Below are 17224 nucleotides of genomic sequence, written 5' to 3' on the forward strand. Positions count from 1 at the left end.
CCGGAGTCCAGAGCCCCCCACCCCACCTCACGGGGTGCGTGTCCGCCGTGCCCGCGGCCTCCCTTGCAGGCCGCCTGGAGAATAAGCGTCCGCGCTGCCTTGCAGCCTTTGCTCCAGCCCTGACCGGCCGAGTCCGGACAGACACGCGTCAATCACGACGCAGACGAGCGAGAGACAGACGTCAATCACGACGTCGGCGGCTTCGCTCTGGCTGGCCCGCTGTGCCGCGTGCGAAGTGCAGTAGAGCTCTTTGCAGCTTCGCTGGTTTCTGATTTCCTGCCTCCCCCACCCCCCCAAATCTCCCGCACACCAGCCCTGCTCCCCTCCCCCACCGAGGCTTTGCTGCTGCCCAGGCTGGGGGTGCGAAGCCAGGACCAGACGGCCTGAGATCATTCATCTCTGCGCGTAACAAAGAAAGTTTTTGTCCGATGGTGCTAAGATAATCAGGCGCCTGTTCTGCCCGGGGGAAGGGAGGGACCGGGGCTGGGTGACACTCTGAGCGTCCTGGGAGGAACCCCGACCGAGCCCGCAGGTGCTTCCCGCCTGGATTCCAGCCCTGGTGTCTTCAAGGTCGCACCTGTTTGCCTCCCTGGGGCCGTCGGCTCCCCGGGGATAGGAGCTGAGTTACCTCTTCCTGCCTTGTGACACCTGACTGGTTCTGAGCCTCTCTTGTGGCTTAGGTAAATGTGGACTCAGACATGTGGACAGGTCAGCTGCTCCATTTAAATTTCTGCCATCATGGAGAATGGTTCCTTAGATGGGTGACGTGAATAGCTTTGTGCAGTCTAAATATTTAGTGTAGGGGTGAGAGTCACTAATGAGCATATTAAACCGTGCTCAGATCTAAGGAGTTTCATTGATAATAAAATAGCAGTGCTCAGCCCGCGCCAAATAACTCTACCAGATGCTTTGCACAGGATTATTTTAATCATCGTTATAACAACCCAGGAATTAGCCAAGATGATTTTCATTTCTGCAACGAGGAGGGCAGAAAATAGGGAAGTTAATTCGTTAGTCCACAGCGCCACAGCTGACAAGTGTCAGAAGCAGGATGGGAGCCTGGCATGGCACCTGGGTGCCAGGCAGTGCGGGGAGGGGGGAACTCTATTATTTTGAGGAGCTGGTGGATAATGCCTCCTTGTGGTTTCGCCAGGGGAGCTACAGGCCCCTCCTGCCTCCTTGCTGCCCCACAGCCAATGAGATTTATTTTTTTCATATTTTGCAGAGCTAGTTTATGTAAATATATATATATACCCACCATTTTATTTATTTTTACAGAAATTGGAGCCTACTGCCACACTTGTGTAGCAGAATTTGTATGATGATGCTCTTGTTTCTTCACCTTGTAAAGAATACTGATTTCTTATCAGTATGTCTTATCACAAATTTCATATCAATTTCAGAATCAGTGTGTCTGTGTCCCCTCCTCTGCTCCTAAAGACTGCCTTAGACCCCTGGCATTCCAGTCCATTATTTTTTGTAAATATTTATTTGAAAGGCAGAGTTACAGAGAGGGAGCGAGCTTCCATCCACTGGTTCACTCTCCAGGTGGCCACAGTGGCTGAGACTGGGCCAGGCCAAAGTCTGGAGCCAGGAGCTTCCAGGTCTCTCTCACAGGTGCAGGGGTTAGGTGCTTGGGCCATCTTACTATGCTTTCCCATGTGTGTTAGCAGGAAGGTGGATCTTAAGTGGAGCCGCCGGGACTTGAACCAGCATTATCACAGGTGGCAGCTCAGCCCACTGGGCCGCAACGCTGGCCCATCAGTGGATTCTTACACCCCCTGTTCCTCTGCCACCTCTCCCCATGCAGCTAACCCAAGGAACTCCCAGATCAATAACCATGGAACACCCTCTGGCCCCAGAGTGGAGGTTCAGGTCCGGCCAGCCTTGCTGTGGCCTCTCCCCTGCTGTGCTCTGAGGTCACAGCCCTGCTGGATCCCTACCCTGCTGGTCATTCTCACCCCCCTTTGTTCCTGCTGTGCTCTTCCTGGAAGGACCTCCCAACCCTCCTCAGGAAGTCACTGCTTCCCAGAACTGATGGCTGCTCCTTGCTTCCTGCTCACCTCTTCTCCCAGACTGTGAGAGCCACGCACAGGGATGACAACTGGTCCCATTGTGGACAGCATCTTCTAACTCAGCCTCCCGCCTTGGTCCCCCGAGTTCACACTGCTTCTCTGGGTTGCCAAGGAAGTGGCTCGTGCAGGCTCTTCTCACCCATGTATCAGCCAGGTCGGGGTGGCCTCTGATTCTCAAGGTGTAGTGTCTTGTCCCTGTGCTGTGCCCAGTACATGCTGAGTTGAGTCCATTTGATCCCTAAGTTATTTTAGGTGGATTTATTTCCCAACTCAGCTAATCCTTCCTGGCAGTGAGCAGTGCACCGTGGCACTAAACACACATACACATGCCCATAACCAGGGGCAAACGGGCTGTAAATGCTTTGGGTTTCAAGGTTCTGACATTCTGTTGACCATGAAATTTCACCTGTGCATATTCCACATCCCACACACTGTTCCTGGGTCTCCGGCTGTCGCCCAGGGAACGCTGGTTCCTGTCGTGACAGGGGAGCAGTGCATGTTTGAGTATCAGATCTTTCCCTGGCGTTTGATTTATTTTCTTAGTCTTTGGTACATTTCCTGCCTGTCGCAATATTTCAGGATATCAGGACATTTTCATATTGGAAAACATCATGGCTTCTGTTTTCAAAGATCCCTTACTGTTTAGAGGTCTGTACTGAAAGGAATGATGTGACAGGTGAGACCAGCTGTCAGTATGATCCTGTGACCTGGGGGGGCAGGGGTTGAGTGAGAACAAACAGGAGAGAAACTCACCATGTTAATGAAGGTGGGATTTGGTTCATCGTTGGCCACCTTCCTCCTCCCATGGTCCTCTGGGCTTGTGGGTATGCTTGAAATTTACCATAGAAAAGTTCTGAGGAGGGAAACTTGAAAATATTACAGCCTCCAAGAAATTACTGTTTGTTAGCACAGCATAAAGCGAGCCACGTGCAGAGAAATGTTCGTACTCTGTACTTGGAGCGTAGCTTATGCAAGTCTTCATTTAAATGCTGCTAGTAGAGCTACACGTAAATCTGCAAGGGGCTGTGAACAAAGCCTTCTCATGAGCCCCCCAGGTCACAATTCTGCTTCCCCACCAATCCAAAAGGAGGCAGGTGGCTTTGCCTAGCGCCTGTTTCACAGGCTGGTGAGCACCTTCCTAGCAGTTCCTCCTCTTTCTTGGAAATTGACACAGAGGTGCAAAGACACCGGAGTCACCTAAGGAAATCAGGATGTGAACCGAGTGGAAATACTGGTTTTCTTTGCTTTGTAACCCAACCCAGAAGGCATTCCCGACAGAAGGTGTGCCAAAACTCTCTGAGTCAGAGTCGGAGTCTGCACAGTGAGACGGACGAGTCAGGACCACACTCAGGACAGTGCGTGCCTGCTGCGGCGTTCTCTGCCTTTGGGTTTGTTAACCAGAGCTGCTTTGGAGACCTTTCTGCCTCTTGCGACTTCGTAACTTAGCGTGTCTTGGTGTAATCCTCCCCGGCCTAGTTTGAAGGGTTTTTAAAGAATATTTGATGACTAAAATCCACCAATGTTCATAGTCCCTGGACAAGAATACTCTCGCGCTCCCTCTGCTGTCAGTGGAGTGTCATCTTTTGGGGCAGTCGGGTACCAGGTGGAACGATTTGGTCTGTTCGAAAGTCGGCCTGTGTTGAGTAAAGACTGCCCAAAACCCCTCAGATAGTCATGTTTGAATACTCTCTATTTTGAAAGTAACATCAGGGCCAGTGCTGTGGCATGATGGGTAAAGTTGAAGCCTATGGCACCAGCATCTCATATGGGTGCCAGTGCCAGTTTGAGTCCTGGCTGCTCAACTTCCAATCCAGCTCCCTGCTAATGTGCCCGGGGAAAGCAGCAGAAGGTAGCCCAAGTGCTTGGGCCCCTGCACCCATGTGGGAGACCTGGTTGGAGCTCCTGGCTTCAGATCAACCCAGCTCCAGCCGTTATAGCCATTTGGGGAATGAACCAGTGGATGGAGGATCTCTCTCTCTCTCTCTCTCTCTGTTTCCCCCTCTGTAACTCTGCCTTTCAAATGGATAAATCTTAAAAAAAAAAAAAAAAAAAAATCAGAAAATAAATTGGAAAAAAAAGGCCTTAATTGGCTCACTGAATGAACATGCTTTTAATTGTGTTTTCTTTTTTCTTGATTGTTAGCATTAGATGTTTCCTTTTTTTAAGTTTGTCAAAAAACAGATACAATAATCTGTACATAAGAAAGTGTAATGTCCCTCATTAATATTAAAGATAGTATAATTCTTTGGCTATCCCTAGTTCAGTACTGGTAGAAGATAAACAATTAATTTGAGTCAGATATAAAAATTATTTTCTTTTCACAGTTCATCTGGTTTTTAGTCAAAATTAGGATTTTTAAAACTAAGTATTAGATATAATGTTATTTTGGGGGCAGTTTTAGATAAATATGAAGAAAAGCCTTAGGACAGAGATGTCTGCAAATAAGAGGAAACAGCTAGGGCCAGTGCTGTGGCATAGCAGGTAAAGCCGCCACCTGCAGTGCCAGCATCACATGGGCGCCAGTTTGAGACCCGGCTGCTCCACTTGCGATCCAGCTCTCTGCTGTGCCCTGGGAAAGCAGTAGATGACCCAAGTCCTTGGGGCCCTGCACACGGGTGGGAGACCCAGAAGAAGCTCTGGCTCCTGGCTTCAGATCAGCCCAGTTCCAGCCATTGCGGCCATCGAGGAGTGAACCAGCAGATGGAAGAACTCTGCCTCTCTGTAATTCTGCCTTTCAAATAATTAAAAAATATTAAAGGGGGGGGCACTTAACACCGCGGCAGAGGGATCAGGAGTTCTGTGGTGTGCGTTTTATGATGCTCTCCTGTCTTCCTTTTTGCTGAGTGTCTTCACACAAGACTTCACTGGTCTGCAGACGAATCTGGGCAGCTTCCTGGACATGGGGATCGTTCCTAAGAGGGGGTGGGGAGCATGACGTTTGTGTTTCTCAGCGTACAAAGTTCCAGAATGGGGCTGGTATAAAAGGAAAGAGAACCCCATACACTGAGGGTGCAGAGGGGACTGCTGGCTAAGTGGGAAAGGTTGTAGCCGTGGTGGTAGGTGGCCTGCAGACTGTGTGAGTTGGAGCTGAGTCTCTGCAGGAAACCATGTGAAAACCAGTTCCTACAATGCTGTAGAAACCGCGGTGCCATAAATTCCCTAATATTTATATGTCCCTGAGAGGCAATATCTTTGTTAAATCTGCTCTCTAAAAATAAGTGGTTTTTTTTTTTTTGTTCCCCTTAATAGAAGTCTGGGGCCAACTGTTGGGCATTTGGAGGTAACACATGCTTGTCCAGTTTTTCCAGGTGCTGCACTCCCCGTTAATATTTACTCTGCACTCTAATTCTAAGCTGTAAAATCTACGAGGCAGATAATGAATGGGCTACCTTTGAGAACCACCACCCCGAGACGTCGCAACAGCTTTGCTGGGCTCCTGGAAAGCACACGGAGCAGACACAGTAGGTCAAGTTCTGGCCCTGAAGCTTCCATGCACGTGAGCTCCAGCGGGGGACAGAGATCGTCTGCTTTGATCCCCATGGTATCACCCGTGCTAAACTGGCACGCATGATCTCAGCCAACAACCTGACATGTCCCCCTGAGCCAAGGGCCTGGATTTAGATCCGTGGTTTGCAAGTATTCCATTCCTCATGGGTGTGTGATAGGTCAAGAAATAAAAAACACACCCTTCATTATTAAACCTCAGTAAACCTAACTGTGGCTCCGATGCCTGTGATGAGGCCACCGGAGGCCACTGATGCTTGTTAACTTGCACTGTGAAACTTTTTCTGTGCAGTGCCTGGCACAGATCTCCACCTGCTAGAAAATCAACAACCGGGAGACCTACCTGACTTGGCCCCCGTCGAATTCCTGTTGACTAGCACCAGACCTGGTGCAGTTGGTGAACACTTACACGCCTGATTCTCTCTCTGAACCTTTTCAAGAAGTGTGGGCACTTTGTAGCTCCCTACTGGTCTCTTATTATTGCCCTTTGCTGTTGGTGTGAGTTAGTATGGTCTAGTGGTGCAACAGTGTATTGGGAGGTCCAGTCCCAGGCCATCAGCTGTGGGGCTTTGACAAGTCTCTGCGGCTCCTGCTGCCTTCACCGGGGTAAGACACACAGGTGTGTGAGCCTGCGGCCCTGCGTGGAAAGCTTTCCCTGCCAGCCAGGCCTGGACCGGTCTGCATCTAGGGTGATGGGCAGGCGTTTTCTTGGTTCAGAGAACTGATGGAGTGAGCGATGACGGACAGAGACCCATCACCACCTGGGAGCTTCCCGAAGGTCCAGTACCAAGTCTTTTTCCTCCAAACCAAAATCTCCTGTGGGTTCGCCAGTGTGGGACAACAAGAGATTCTTCCAGTCGGATCCAGCAGTCACAACTCATGGCCATGGTGCCTCACTAAGCTGACCTAGTCTCGGACTTTCCTCACCCGAGATAGGCAGGCCCTTGTTGTGTGCACTGTCTAGACAGAAACGAATCTCGCCACCTCCCTGCTAGACCAAGTACAAAACGTGTGTGGCGACATCCCAGCAGAGTTGCACTTTGTTGCAGGAAGGACAGAGATGGCATGATTACTGAGCATCACCTTTATCTTGCGTTCACGGTGACAATCTCCAGCACACAGGCTTTTTCTGAACACATAAGACAATGTTAACAGGCTGGAGTTGTGCTCATTCCCTTAGGGACAGGAGATCATGAGAGAAAATTGGCAGGTGGACAGTTTACCTTGCTACTTTCTATCTGTAGTGTGGTTTTTTTTTTTTATTTTTTTATAGATAGAGTTAGTGAGAGAGAAAGGTCTTCCTTATGTTGGTTCACCCCCCAATGGCCGCTACGGCCAGAGCTACACCGATCCAAAGCTAGGATCCAGGTGCTTCTCCTGGTCTCCCATGTGGGTGCAGAGGCCCAAGCACTTGGGCCATCCTCCACTGCCCTCCCGGGCCACAGCAGAGAGCTGGACTGGAAGAGGAGCAACTGGGACTAGCATCCAGCGCCCATATGGGATGCTGGCGCTGGAGGCAGAGGATTAACCAAGTGAGCCACGGTGCTGGCCCCAAGATTTTATTTATTTATTTGAAAGTCAGAGTTACACAGAGAGAGAAGGAGAGGCAGAGAGAGAGAGCGAGAGAGAGGTCTTCCATCCATTGGTTCACTCCCCAGTAAGCTGCAATGGCCGGAGCTATGCTGATCCAAAGCCAGGAGCTTCTTCCAGGTCTCCCATGTGGGTGCAGGTGCCCAAGGACTTGGGCCATCTTCTACTGCTTTCCCAGGCCATAAGAGAGCTGGATCGGAAGTAGAGCGGCCCGAACTAGAACCGATGCCCATATGAGGTGCCAGCACTGCAGGCTGGGGCTTTAACCTTCTGTTCCACAGTGCCCGCCCCAGAATGTGTGTATTGATCAGTTAAGTTACTCTATAACACTTTTAATTTTTATGTGTATTGCTTTGAGAAGTATTTTGAAAATATATAGAAAAATAATTTGTCTTATTTTTTGAAAGAACTTTTCTGTAATGATAACTTCCTTTAGGTATTTGTTCTGAATTAGCAGAGGTTAGAATTTTTGTCTATAACAACCACATGTCATATGTGCACATGCTTTTGTTTTTCAGCCTTGACTTTATCCTTTTTGTGATGATGACCTTTTGTAGTATTCAGTTTATTTGATATATTCTTGGGTCTGTCCTCAATCAAGAATGATGCGGAGAGATACTTCACAGCAGGAGTCACAGAAGTGCTGCAGGGCACAGTGAAGTGGTCCATAGAAAGGGGGGACAGAGGGAATCTCCCATCCTCTCTCTATTTCAGTCCTTGGATGCCCACAACAGCTGGGGTTGGGACACCCTGAAGCCAGGAGCTGGGAGCTCCATCCAGGTCTCACGTGGGTGGCAAGGATTTGAGTACCTGAACCATCATCTGCTACCTGCCAGGGTGCACATCAGCAAGAAGCTGAACTAGACAGTGAAGGTGAGACTCCAACATGGGACCTTGAGCACCCCAGGTGGCTGACTACCTGCTGTGCCAAACAGCTACCCCAGTGAAAGCATTTGGAAAATACCTTGTGCACAGGACCGTGGCATACAAGGACATATCAATCAGAGGAATGTGTGTAGCACGAGCATCTTCATTAGACTTACAAGTCAGTACTTTCTGTTTTGTATCAGAGCAGATTCTGTGGGCTTTGCAAACTCTTGTTACTTCTCTGGGATGAACTGGATTTCTAGAAGTCCCAGCAAATACAAAATCCCCACGTAGATTGGATTCCTGGTCATTTTCAGTTCCTGGATTCATTCTTCTTGGCACACTTGATGCAAAGGCATCGCTGGCTTCATGGTTTATAATCATTTTGATCCTCTGAACCACGGGAGGCTCAGACATACACTTTATCACCTCTTAGTCCTTCAAATGCATACTGCCTGAGAACAAGGCTCCTATTTTCTTTCAGTCCCACGTTCTGGCCTGTCTCCTACCCCTCCCCAACCCGAATATCCTAGGATGTGAAGTTACCAAAGGCAAAATAAAACCCTCAGCATCAAAGGCTGTGCAGAAGCATGTTTTAGGCATTCTAACTTCCTGTGATTTTAGCTAAGGTGGTCGGTAGGTCTACCCAGTGAGAAAGTCGCCTTTTCTAAAGTTTGACATCGGTGTTTGGTGATTAGAAACCAGTTCAGTGAAGTATCCACCTAGTGGCTGCTCTGATAGGCTTGGTCCCCTGTATAAAATCTTCAGCTCTTGAGACCAGGGACACTGCTTCTTATGCCCACTCTTGTCCCCTGTCTCCCAAGAAAGGGTCTTCAAAAAGTTCATCTGAAACAATTATTATGAAAAAACTGCATAGATTTCAGCTATTTTTTGCGTAAACACCTTTCAATTCCATTTTCCAATGAAATTTTGGACCCAATAATCCTTTCCCTTAGGTGCTTTTTCTGGCCTTGAAGGTTGTTGAGAAGCGTCCCTGGATGGCTGTAACCCTAGCCCACCCTTCCCACTATGATGATCAAAAGTGCTCCCAGAAGTTGCCAGACGCTGCCTGTCAGTGATCTCGGGAGGCAACTCCTGTCCTCGTCCAATGCCTGCCATAGACTGCCTTCAGAACAGGCTGATACAACAATAAACGTGTTTCAACCACAGCTGGACCCCCACCCAGTCATCTGACATTGCCTCGCCCTGTGCCCCCATTCCCTCGCAGTTTCGGAATCTCCAATTTCCAGTATTGTAGGTCTCCATCCGTCAGCATAAGCGTGTTGCCTTGCAGACAGAGGTGCTCAGGCTCTTCACTTACCTGGAGCCGAGGTTTCAAGGTATTTTGCCGCTGTAGTATCCTGAGATTGTATTTGAGGGGTGGGTTTTCTAAACTCCGAAGCACGCTGTGTGTGGCTAGCGTACATGTGTGTGTCTGTCTTGCAAAGCACAGACAGGACAGGACAATGATATCAGCAGGACTGGAGCAGCTGGAACCTGGGGGAAGGAAGGGAAGGGTCTGGAAAAGTCTTAGAGCCCAGAAGGGACCTTCTGTGCCCCCAGGGGTCCTCAGATTACATTAAGTTGAGACTGAATGTGTTTGAGGAGTTGCTTTGTATTTTAACTTTGGAAATCACTGGAGAGGCAGGACTATGTAATTGTTTCAGTTTGCAGCTATGAAAAGGTTATGCGTGGATACTTTAAAATGTACTTTTTAGGATATTTCTATTTGTTGAAAAGGGAACAACTGTCTGTGTTGAACTCAGGTGTACCAACAAGTTTAAGGTGTGAAATAATTTTGGAAAGTTTAACAGGAAAACTTTATCATGAATCCTTTATGTCTTTTAGGAAGATTTGGTTTGATTTTTTTTTAAAGATTTATTTATTTATTTGAAAGGCAGAGTTACAAGACAGAGAGGTCTTCCATCTGCTGGTTCACTCCCACAACAACCAGGGCTGGGTCAAGCCCAAACCAGGAGCCAGGTGCTTCTTCCAGGTCCCCCATGTGGGTTCAGGGGCCCAAGCACCTGAGCCAACTTCCACTGCTTTCCCAGGCATTAGCAGGGAGCTGGATGGGAAGTGGAGCAGCTGGGACAGGAACTGATGCCCATGTGGGATGCAGGAAGTGGCTATACCAGCTACACCACCATGCCAGCCCTTGGGTTCACATATTTTACTGTGGGTGCTATTTTTTTCACAACGTGATTCCTTTGGGCTTTGATGACTCTTTTTTTTTTTTTAGACTTATTTATTTATTTGAAAGGCAGAGTTACAAGGAGGCAGAGGTGAGAGAGAGAGGACTTTCATCCACTTGTTTACTCCCCAGATGGCCACAACAGCCAGAGCTGAGCCGATCAGGAGCCAGGAGTGTCTTCTAGGTCCCCTATGTGGGTACAGTGGCCCAAGGACTTGGGCCATCTTCTATAGCTTTCCCAGGCCATAGCAGAGAACTGGATCAGAATAGGAGCAGCTAGGACTTGAACCAGCGCCCATATGGGATGCCGGTACTGCAGACTTCACCCCCTACACCACAGCGCCAGCCCCTGATGACTATTTATAACATGATTGCTTACCACAGTTTAAGAATCCACCGTTCCCCACTGGGAAATGTCAGGTTTTGGAGAAAGCCTAGTAAGTTTCACATTGTTTAATCAATGCCTCTTTGTTTTATATTGTGACGGAGAAGAACGAAAGAGGCACGAGTATAACCTTAACGTTCTTGTGTTAAAGAAATATTAGATTTTATTGGATGTAATTTCCTTTTATGGCTAGACTGCTGTTTGGAATTTTCATGTCTTCTCAATCATTTCAAATTCTACGGTTTGCATAGAATTTGCTGAATGGCGAAATTAAGCTGTAGCGGCTGAGTGATTTTTGAGTCTGAAGAGGCAGTGGCAATCATGATAAGGATATTGAACCAGCAGATGTAAGGATATTGAACCAGCAGATGTTATGATATTGAACCAGCAAGTGTTATTCTAGGCAACAGAGTTCAGAGTGTCACTATAGGCATGTATTTGTTTATTGCCTTGGAGTAGTTCCTAATCATTCAGACTTTTATGGCCGGTTTAGTTATTTTTGTTTCTTTGGAGAGAATGTTGTCAACTCCCCAAATTCCTAGAGCCAATGCTTTCTGGAAAGGCTTTTATGATGCTTGTCCTAAAGAGTTTTAGCTTTAATGGAAAGAATAGTGTATAAGTAATGCTGAGTATGTTTCCAATTTATTCTCTACAGTAAATGAATCCACTCCTTTAAAATAAGGAATAATGGGGAATTCTTGGACTTGCTGTATTTTACTATAAGCTTTGAGCATTGGTGTTATGTGTCTTTATGAAGCGCTTTATGCAAGGGAGGTAACATTGTCACACTATACCTTTTATTATGTTAGACTCTAATGTCTCTCCCCTTTGTCTATATATATATATATATATATATATATATATATGAGAGCAAAGTCACCCTTTGCTGAGGCCCAGGGCAAAAGCTGACTGCTCTCGCCGCTGCATCATAGTTCATGACTACAAATACTCAAGTTTATAAACCTCAGGATTGAAGAGAATCCCCAGAGACAAGTGTGTGTCTGTGTGTATATTGGATTTATTTTTTTAAGAAAGAAAGTGATAGACAAAGAGATTTTTTTTTCTTTAAAGATTTATTTTATTTATTTGAAAGAGTTACAGAGACAGGTAGAGACACAGAGAGAGAGGTCTTCTATCCGATGGTTCACTCCCCAGATGGCCGCAACTGCTGGAGCTGCACTGATCTGAAGCCAGGAGCCAGGAGCTTCTTCTGAGTCTCTTACGTGGGTGCAGGGGCCCAAGGACTTGGGCCATCTTCTGCTGCTTCCCCAGGCCATAGCAGAGAGCTGGATCAGAAGAGGAGCAGCTGGGAACTAGAATCGGTACCCATATGGGATGCCGGTGCTTCAGGCCAGGGCTTTAACCCTCTGTGCCACAGTGCTGGTCTCAGGATTTATTTATTTGAAAGGCAGAATTACAGAGAGGGAGGAACAGAGAGATCTTCTGTCCGCTAGTTCACTCCACAAATAGCCACATTGGCTGGGGCTGGGCTGAACCAGAGCCAGGAGCTTCTTCCAGGTCTCCCACGTGGGTGCAGAGGCCTAAGCATTTGGGCCATTTTCTGATGCTTTCCCAGGCACATCAGCAGGGAGCTGGATCGGAAGTGGAGCATTTGGGATGTGAAGTAGCACCCATAAGGGAGACGGGCAATGCAGATGACAGCTTTACCCACTATACAACACTGCCCTGTGTTTTAAAAATATTAATTAAAAAGTTCTTATGTTTTGTATACTTGCCTGTTTATCAAACTTAAGTGATTGAGGTTGTAAGGATTGTTCTGAAACTGCATTATCCAACATGGTAGCCATTAGCCACTTGGCCTGTTGAAAGTTAAACTTTAATGAAAGTGAGAGAAAACTGAACATTTAGTTCCTCAGTCACAATAGCCACAGCTCAATGCCTCAGTAGCTTCGGTGGCAAAAGCTGCCGAGTCATGGGAGAATCAAAATGTTTCCAACATCACAGATCTGTTGGATCTACTACTCTAGAAAAGGGGACCCCAAACTGTAACTGGGGGCCCAGTCTGCTCCAACATTTGTTTTGCTAATGAGGTTTTACTGGAAGCAGCCCGTGATTATGGGTCTGTGGCTGCTTTGTGACCGTCACAGCAGAGTGGCACAGCTGGAGCAGTGACCACAGAGACCAAGTTAGTTTCCTTTTATCCCTGTACAGAAAACCATTGTGATCTCTGCTTTAGAATGTGTGTCCGTGAAGTTGAGGTTGTATGATGAGCACAGTTACTTCACGCGTGATGTGTGTAGCGTATCACACATGATGGGTTGTCAGAGTTCAGAGATGGGCCAGGTAAGAATAACACCAAGCCTCGGCGCAGTGGGTGAGGCTGCTGCCGGAGCACCTGTGTCCCATATTATGGAATGCCTGGGATTGAGTCTTGCCTCTACTTCCTGATGCAGCTTCCTGTCAATGCACCGTGGAAGGAGCAAGTACCTGAGTCCCTGCCACCCATGTGGGAGAGCAGGATGGAGTTCTTGGCTTCTGATTTTTGACATGACCCAGTCCTGACTATTGTGAGGCATTTGGGTGGGGGGTGAACCAGCGGATGGAAGCTGGATCTCTCTCTTCTCTCTGCCAGTGTGTGTGTTTGTGACCCTGCCTTTCACCCTCATAAGTAAATAAAAAGACCAAACCTCAGGATGATGACGAGAGAACAGTCGTTCTGTTGTAGGAACAACCTGGAGATGAGTCCAGCTCTGATCAGTCAGCCCCTAAAAACTGAGTGAATGAGAGCAAGATGGCCGGCAGGACATCCACACCCAGAGGGCCGGTCTGCTGCAGGTGGCTTGGGCGTGAGACTCACCCAGGCCCGGAGTCTGGCCTGAGGTTGGGTGATGACATCAGCAAGGAGAGACAGAAGTGTCCCATGGCAAGTGGCGAGCTTATGTTCCCCGTGTGTGTCGGTTTTCACTTCTCAATATGGACCACGAACGGTCCTGGTGCATATGTATGTCGTAGCCCAGGCACACTTGTCTCTGGGGATTCTCTTCAACCCTGAGGTTTATAAACTTGAATATTCGTAGTCACGAGCTGTGATGCAGTGGCAACAACAGTCAGCTTTTGCCGTGGGCTTCAGCAAAGGGTGTCTTTGCTCTTTGCTGTGCGGGGGAAGCCAGGTTCTTAGTCAAAGTGCCCTTGCTGCTGTTGGGCCAGGGATTTTCAAAGGGCTCAGGGAGTGCCTTATAAAGACTGACCCTCGCTGGAGCAGATTACGGAGTAGCCCTGGGAGCTAAATTTAGAGAGGAGCCAGGCCCAGCTGCAAATAGTAACAGCCGAGCCGCAGGAGCCCGCTGGTGGGGAGCAAACCGTGTCCTTTGGTCTTTCACTTACCTGGGTGAGGTTTTCTCTGTTTTGTTTTTGTTTTTTTTCCGTCTGTGTTTGTCTGTTTTCACTTTGGTGGTGTCTTGGGGTACATTTCTGGGTCTTCATGTTGTTATCCGTTGAAAGTTGAAAAGTAAGCCCCCATCACTGGGCTAGGAAGAAAACAAACTTAGGTGTTTAGAGCCGCGATAAGTATAAATGCTTCAGATTTTTAAAATAGAGTCAGTCTTATGCTGTGTTTGGTGATAATTCTCCACTCACAGAAAAAAAAAAAAGAATAGAAACCTGCAGCAAGCCTAGAGTTACTTAGGGAATTCCTTCAAGTTGTGTGGAGGCCGGAAAAAGAAAACTTCTGGAGAGAACTCACACTCTGGGGATTTTAAAATTGATGACGGAATGTGAGTGTCGTTGGCAGGGAGCAGTTCTTGCTCACGTATTCACAAAAGCGCCAAGCTAACAAGCAGGTGCTGTTGGTTGCTTACAGAAGAGTGCGTTTTGTGTTCTGTTGGTTTGAGGGAGGCGTGGGGATAGTGAGGAAAACGCCTGGGAGTGTACATCGCATCATTCCTTCTCCACCAGTGCGGTGTTTGCTGATTCCGAGCAAATCAGCTGAAAAGCCCAGAGGACCCCTCCAAGTTGAGTTCTTTGGATATAATCAGGGTGTCTGTAGCCCTGTTTTCAGCAGGATTCCATTGAGCTTCTGATAGCACTTGTGACTGCTGCAGTGTGGAGCTGGTGCCCCACCCACAGACAGCCGTCAGTCACCTTCTCCACCCTGGTTCGGGTCCGGGCTGCCGCTGTTGTAGCTGTCACATTGTACTGGGAATGTTTGCGTAGTGTCTCCGCTGCCTGAGCTCCCGAGTGCATGGATGGATTCTGGCTCAGTCACCTTCTTCTCAAAGCAGGACATGTCAGGTTCATTTACTTTGGGGTTCATAACAACGCTGTCTGCTCAAACCGTCAAATAGAACGCCACTTGTGTTTGTGACTTTACTTTTAAATAGCCGTTTAATTTGTAATTCTCTGCGATAAACGTTTTTTTGTGAGAAGCTAGAAATTTCTTCATCTGGGAAAGAAGGAAGAGTTGATACATAAATTAACTTTTCTATGTTCTTAAGTGTTTTTTCTTAAACTTTGAGAAGTAATCACATAATTTACCTGGATCCTGAAAATTCTCTTGATTGTGTGATGGAGTAAGTAGTTGAGGAAATTGACATTTTTAAATCATAATGTTTAAAAACTTTGAAAAGCACTAAATAACTTGCTTCCATTGTCCATATTATCCTAATCATTTGGCCTTCATACTTTAAGCAACTGGACAGATTTTCAGTTTATAATACTTATGCCAGCAAGCTTAACTCAGAACAGGTTTTGACTTATTTTCCACAGTTAACATATCCTTTATAGTGCATGTTAAATCCAACAGAAAAAATATCAAATGCCCAGGTCTTCACGCGCCACGGCTAGCAGACAAAAACAGCTGTGCGTGCTTTCTCGGATCCTTTGTGAATCTTGCACAGATACGTCCGTCCCATTTATACTTTACGTTGTGTCATCCAAGCTGCTTTTGCCTTGGACATCTTCCTGCTTCGGTGCCTCAGGGTATTTGACAAGTATTTCCTAAATGCATGCACTTCGATCAGCACTGGTGCTAAACATACCGAGAACTGGGTAAAATCTAGAAGGCCCCGGAAGCATTGCGTGAGATTTAAGCTCCAAGCTGAAGTTTGCATCTGTAGTTGAATCCCCCTTTGTCCTTTGCCAGCACTGAGTATTGGTTGACTTTCCAGCTTTTGCTAGTATTGCCATGAGATCTCATTGTTAAAAGTGTTTTCAGTTTTGAGTGAGGTTAAACATGTTTATTCATTGTGTCTTTTTGATGTGCACTGCTTATCTGAAAGACATAATCTTTATTTTCTTTGTTTTCAGAAATTTTATGAATAAGCATCAGAAGCCAGTGCTAACAGGCCAGCGGTTCAAAACTCGGAAAAGGGGTAGGTTGTGGTTTGTGGCTTTGGGTGTGTGTGTGTTTTGAAGTTTCTGTCCAAATCCAAGAGAAAGAGAATTTGAATGGTCCCTGTGTCCTCCTTCCCCTGTGATGGGCGGGTGGAGTTGGAGTTGTCACTGCATTTAAGAGGAGATGAGGTCAGGAGGGCCGCGTGTCAGGATGGAAGACTGCCACGTGGCAGGGCTGCGCTCAGCTCTCAAGCTGGACCCGTGCTTATTTGTCCTCTGGCCCCTCACAGAGCAGCAAGGAGGCCCTCACCACGACCCAGGATTGTTTAAGCCTTGGTGCTTCTTAGCCTGATCGACGGGGCTGACTTCAGCTCTCAGACTTCCCGGCCTCCCAGACCCATGGGCCAGATAAACTTGCACCACCGTTTATCACCGATCCTGTCTGTGGTCTTGTGCTACGGCAGCCACCGCTTGGATGCTGCACCTCCGCTCCTTTGTGGAATCTGGAGTTGTGTGGTGGAGCCGTAGCATTTCCAGACCACTCGGTGTTTGTTGGGCAAATCACTCGACTGTCTGAGCTTGTGCTTTATCTGCAAAATAGGGGTCATTCTAACCGTTCAAGTTGTCCCTTGTCATAGAGAGTTTGAGGCAAATGATGAACTTTACTCATTTTTTTAAATTTTATTGAAATGCAATACATATACCAAGAAATGCATGTAAGCATACAGATAAATGAGTTTTTGGTCCTTTATTATACTCATAAAGAGCAAACTTACTAATACCCCAAAAGTCCTCATTGTCTCCCCCCATTTCTTTCTCTTGTTTTTTTAATGTGGGAAAGAAGAGTGCCGTGCTGTCTTTGACTGTGTGTGTGTGTGTGTGTGTGTGTGGTTTCTGAGTAAGTATGATGACAAGAGTGGTCACACTAAGAGAAACAATTTAGGGAGAAGGAGGTTTTTTTTTTTTTACTTTTTCCAGAATTTAGGAAATCAAATTAAATTCACTGCTGTGCACACCCTAAAAGTCATAGTGTTATCATGTGTCCTTACTGTCGGAAGAGTGTGGAGAGACCCGATTTGATGATGTCTAGTAAAATGTCAGTTTCATGAGTGACTGCTGTTTTCCATAGTGTTCATCTTAACTGTTCTGTCCGTGTAAACATACTTTGAACAGTTTATATGTAGCTAGTTTTGCATAACTATTTAGAGGTCCTCTTGAATATAAGAAAAATGAACGAAAACACAGTATGGAAACTCATTTGGGGAAGAGATGTGATGTAAATTGCGGAGTTAACTGAATCGAAGGGAGTGACTGAAA

The 17224-nt window shown here is 47.1% G+C and overlaps 1 protein-coding gene across 6 annotated transcripts in view; it reads left to right on the forward strand.

The window, feature by feature from the left end:
* The window catches only part of BZW2 (basic leucine zipper and W2 domains 2), a 59215-nt gene that overhangs the window by 554 nt on the left and 41437 nt on the right, over positions 1 to 17224 (forward strand). For 2 of the 6 annotated variants that reach the window (XM_051832559.3, XM_089315173.1), the window contains exon 2: positions 15881 to 15945. The exons of 1 other annotated variant lie outside the window; for it this stretch is intronic. In XM_051832559.3, coding sequence (XP_051688519.3) covers positions 15888 to 15945 — 58 coding nt within the window. In that variant the 5' untranslated portion in view covers positions 15881 to 15887. Of the gene's footprint in view, positions 1 to 7883; positions 8043 to 13769; positions 13965 to 15880; positions 15946 to 17224 lie in introns of those variants that run through there. 3 more of the 6 variants (XM_070059580.2, XM_008274078.5, XM_089315174.1) reach the window with 3 other exon arrangements.

This window comes from Oryctolagus cuniculus, chromosome 16 (genome assembly GCF_051225735.1).
Source record: "Oryctolagus cuniculus isolate XC-2025 breed Fujian yellow rabbit chromosome 16, ASM5122573v1, whole genome shotgun sequence".
NCBI classification, from domain to species: Eukaryota; Metazoa; Chordata; class Mammalia; order Lagomorpha; family Leporidae; genus Oryctolagus; species Oryctolagus cuniculus.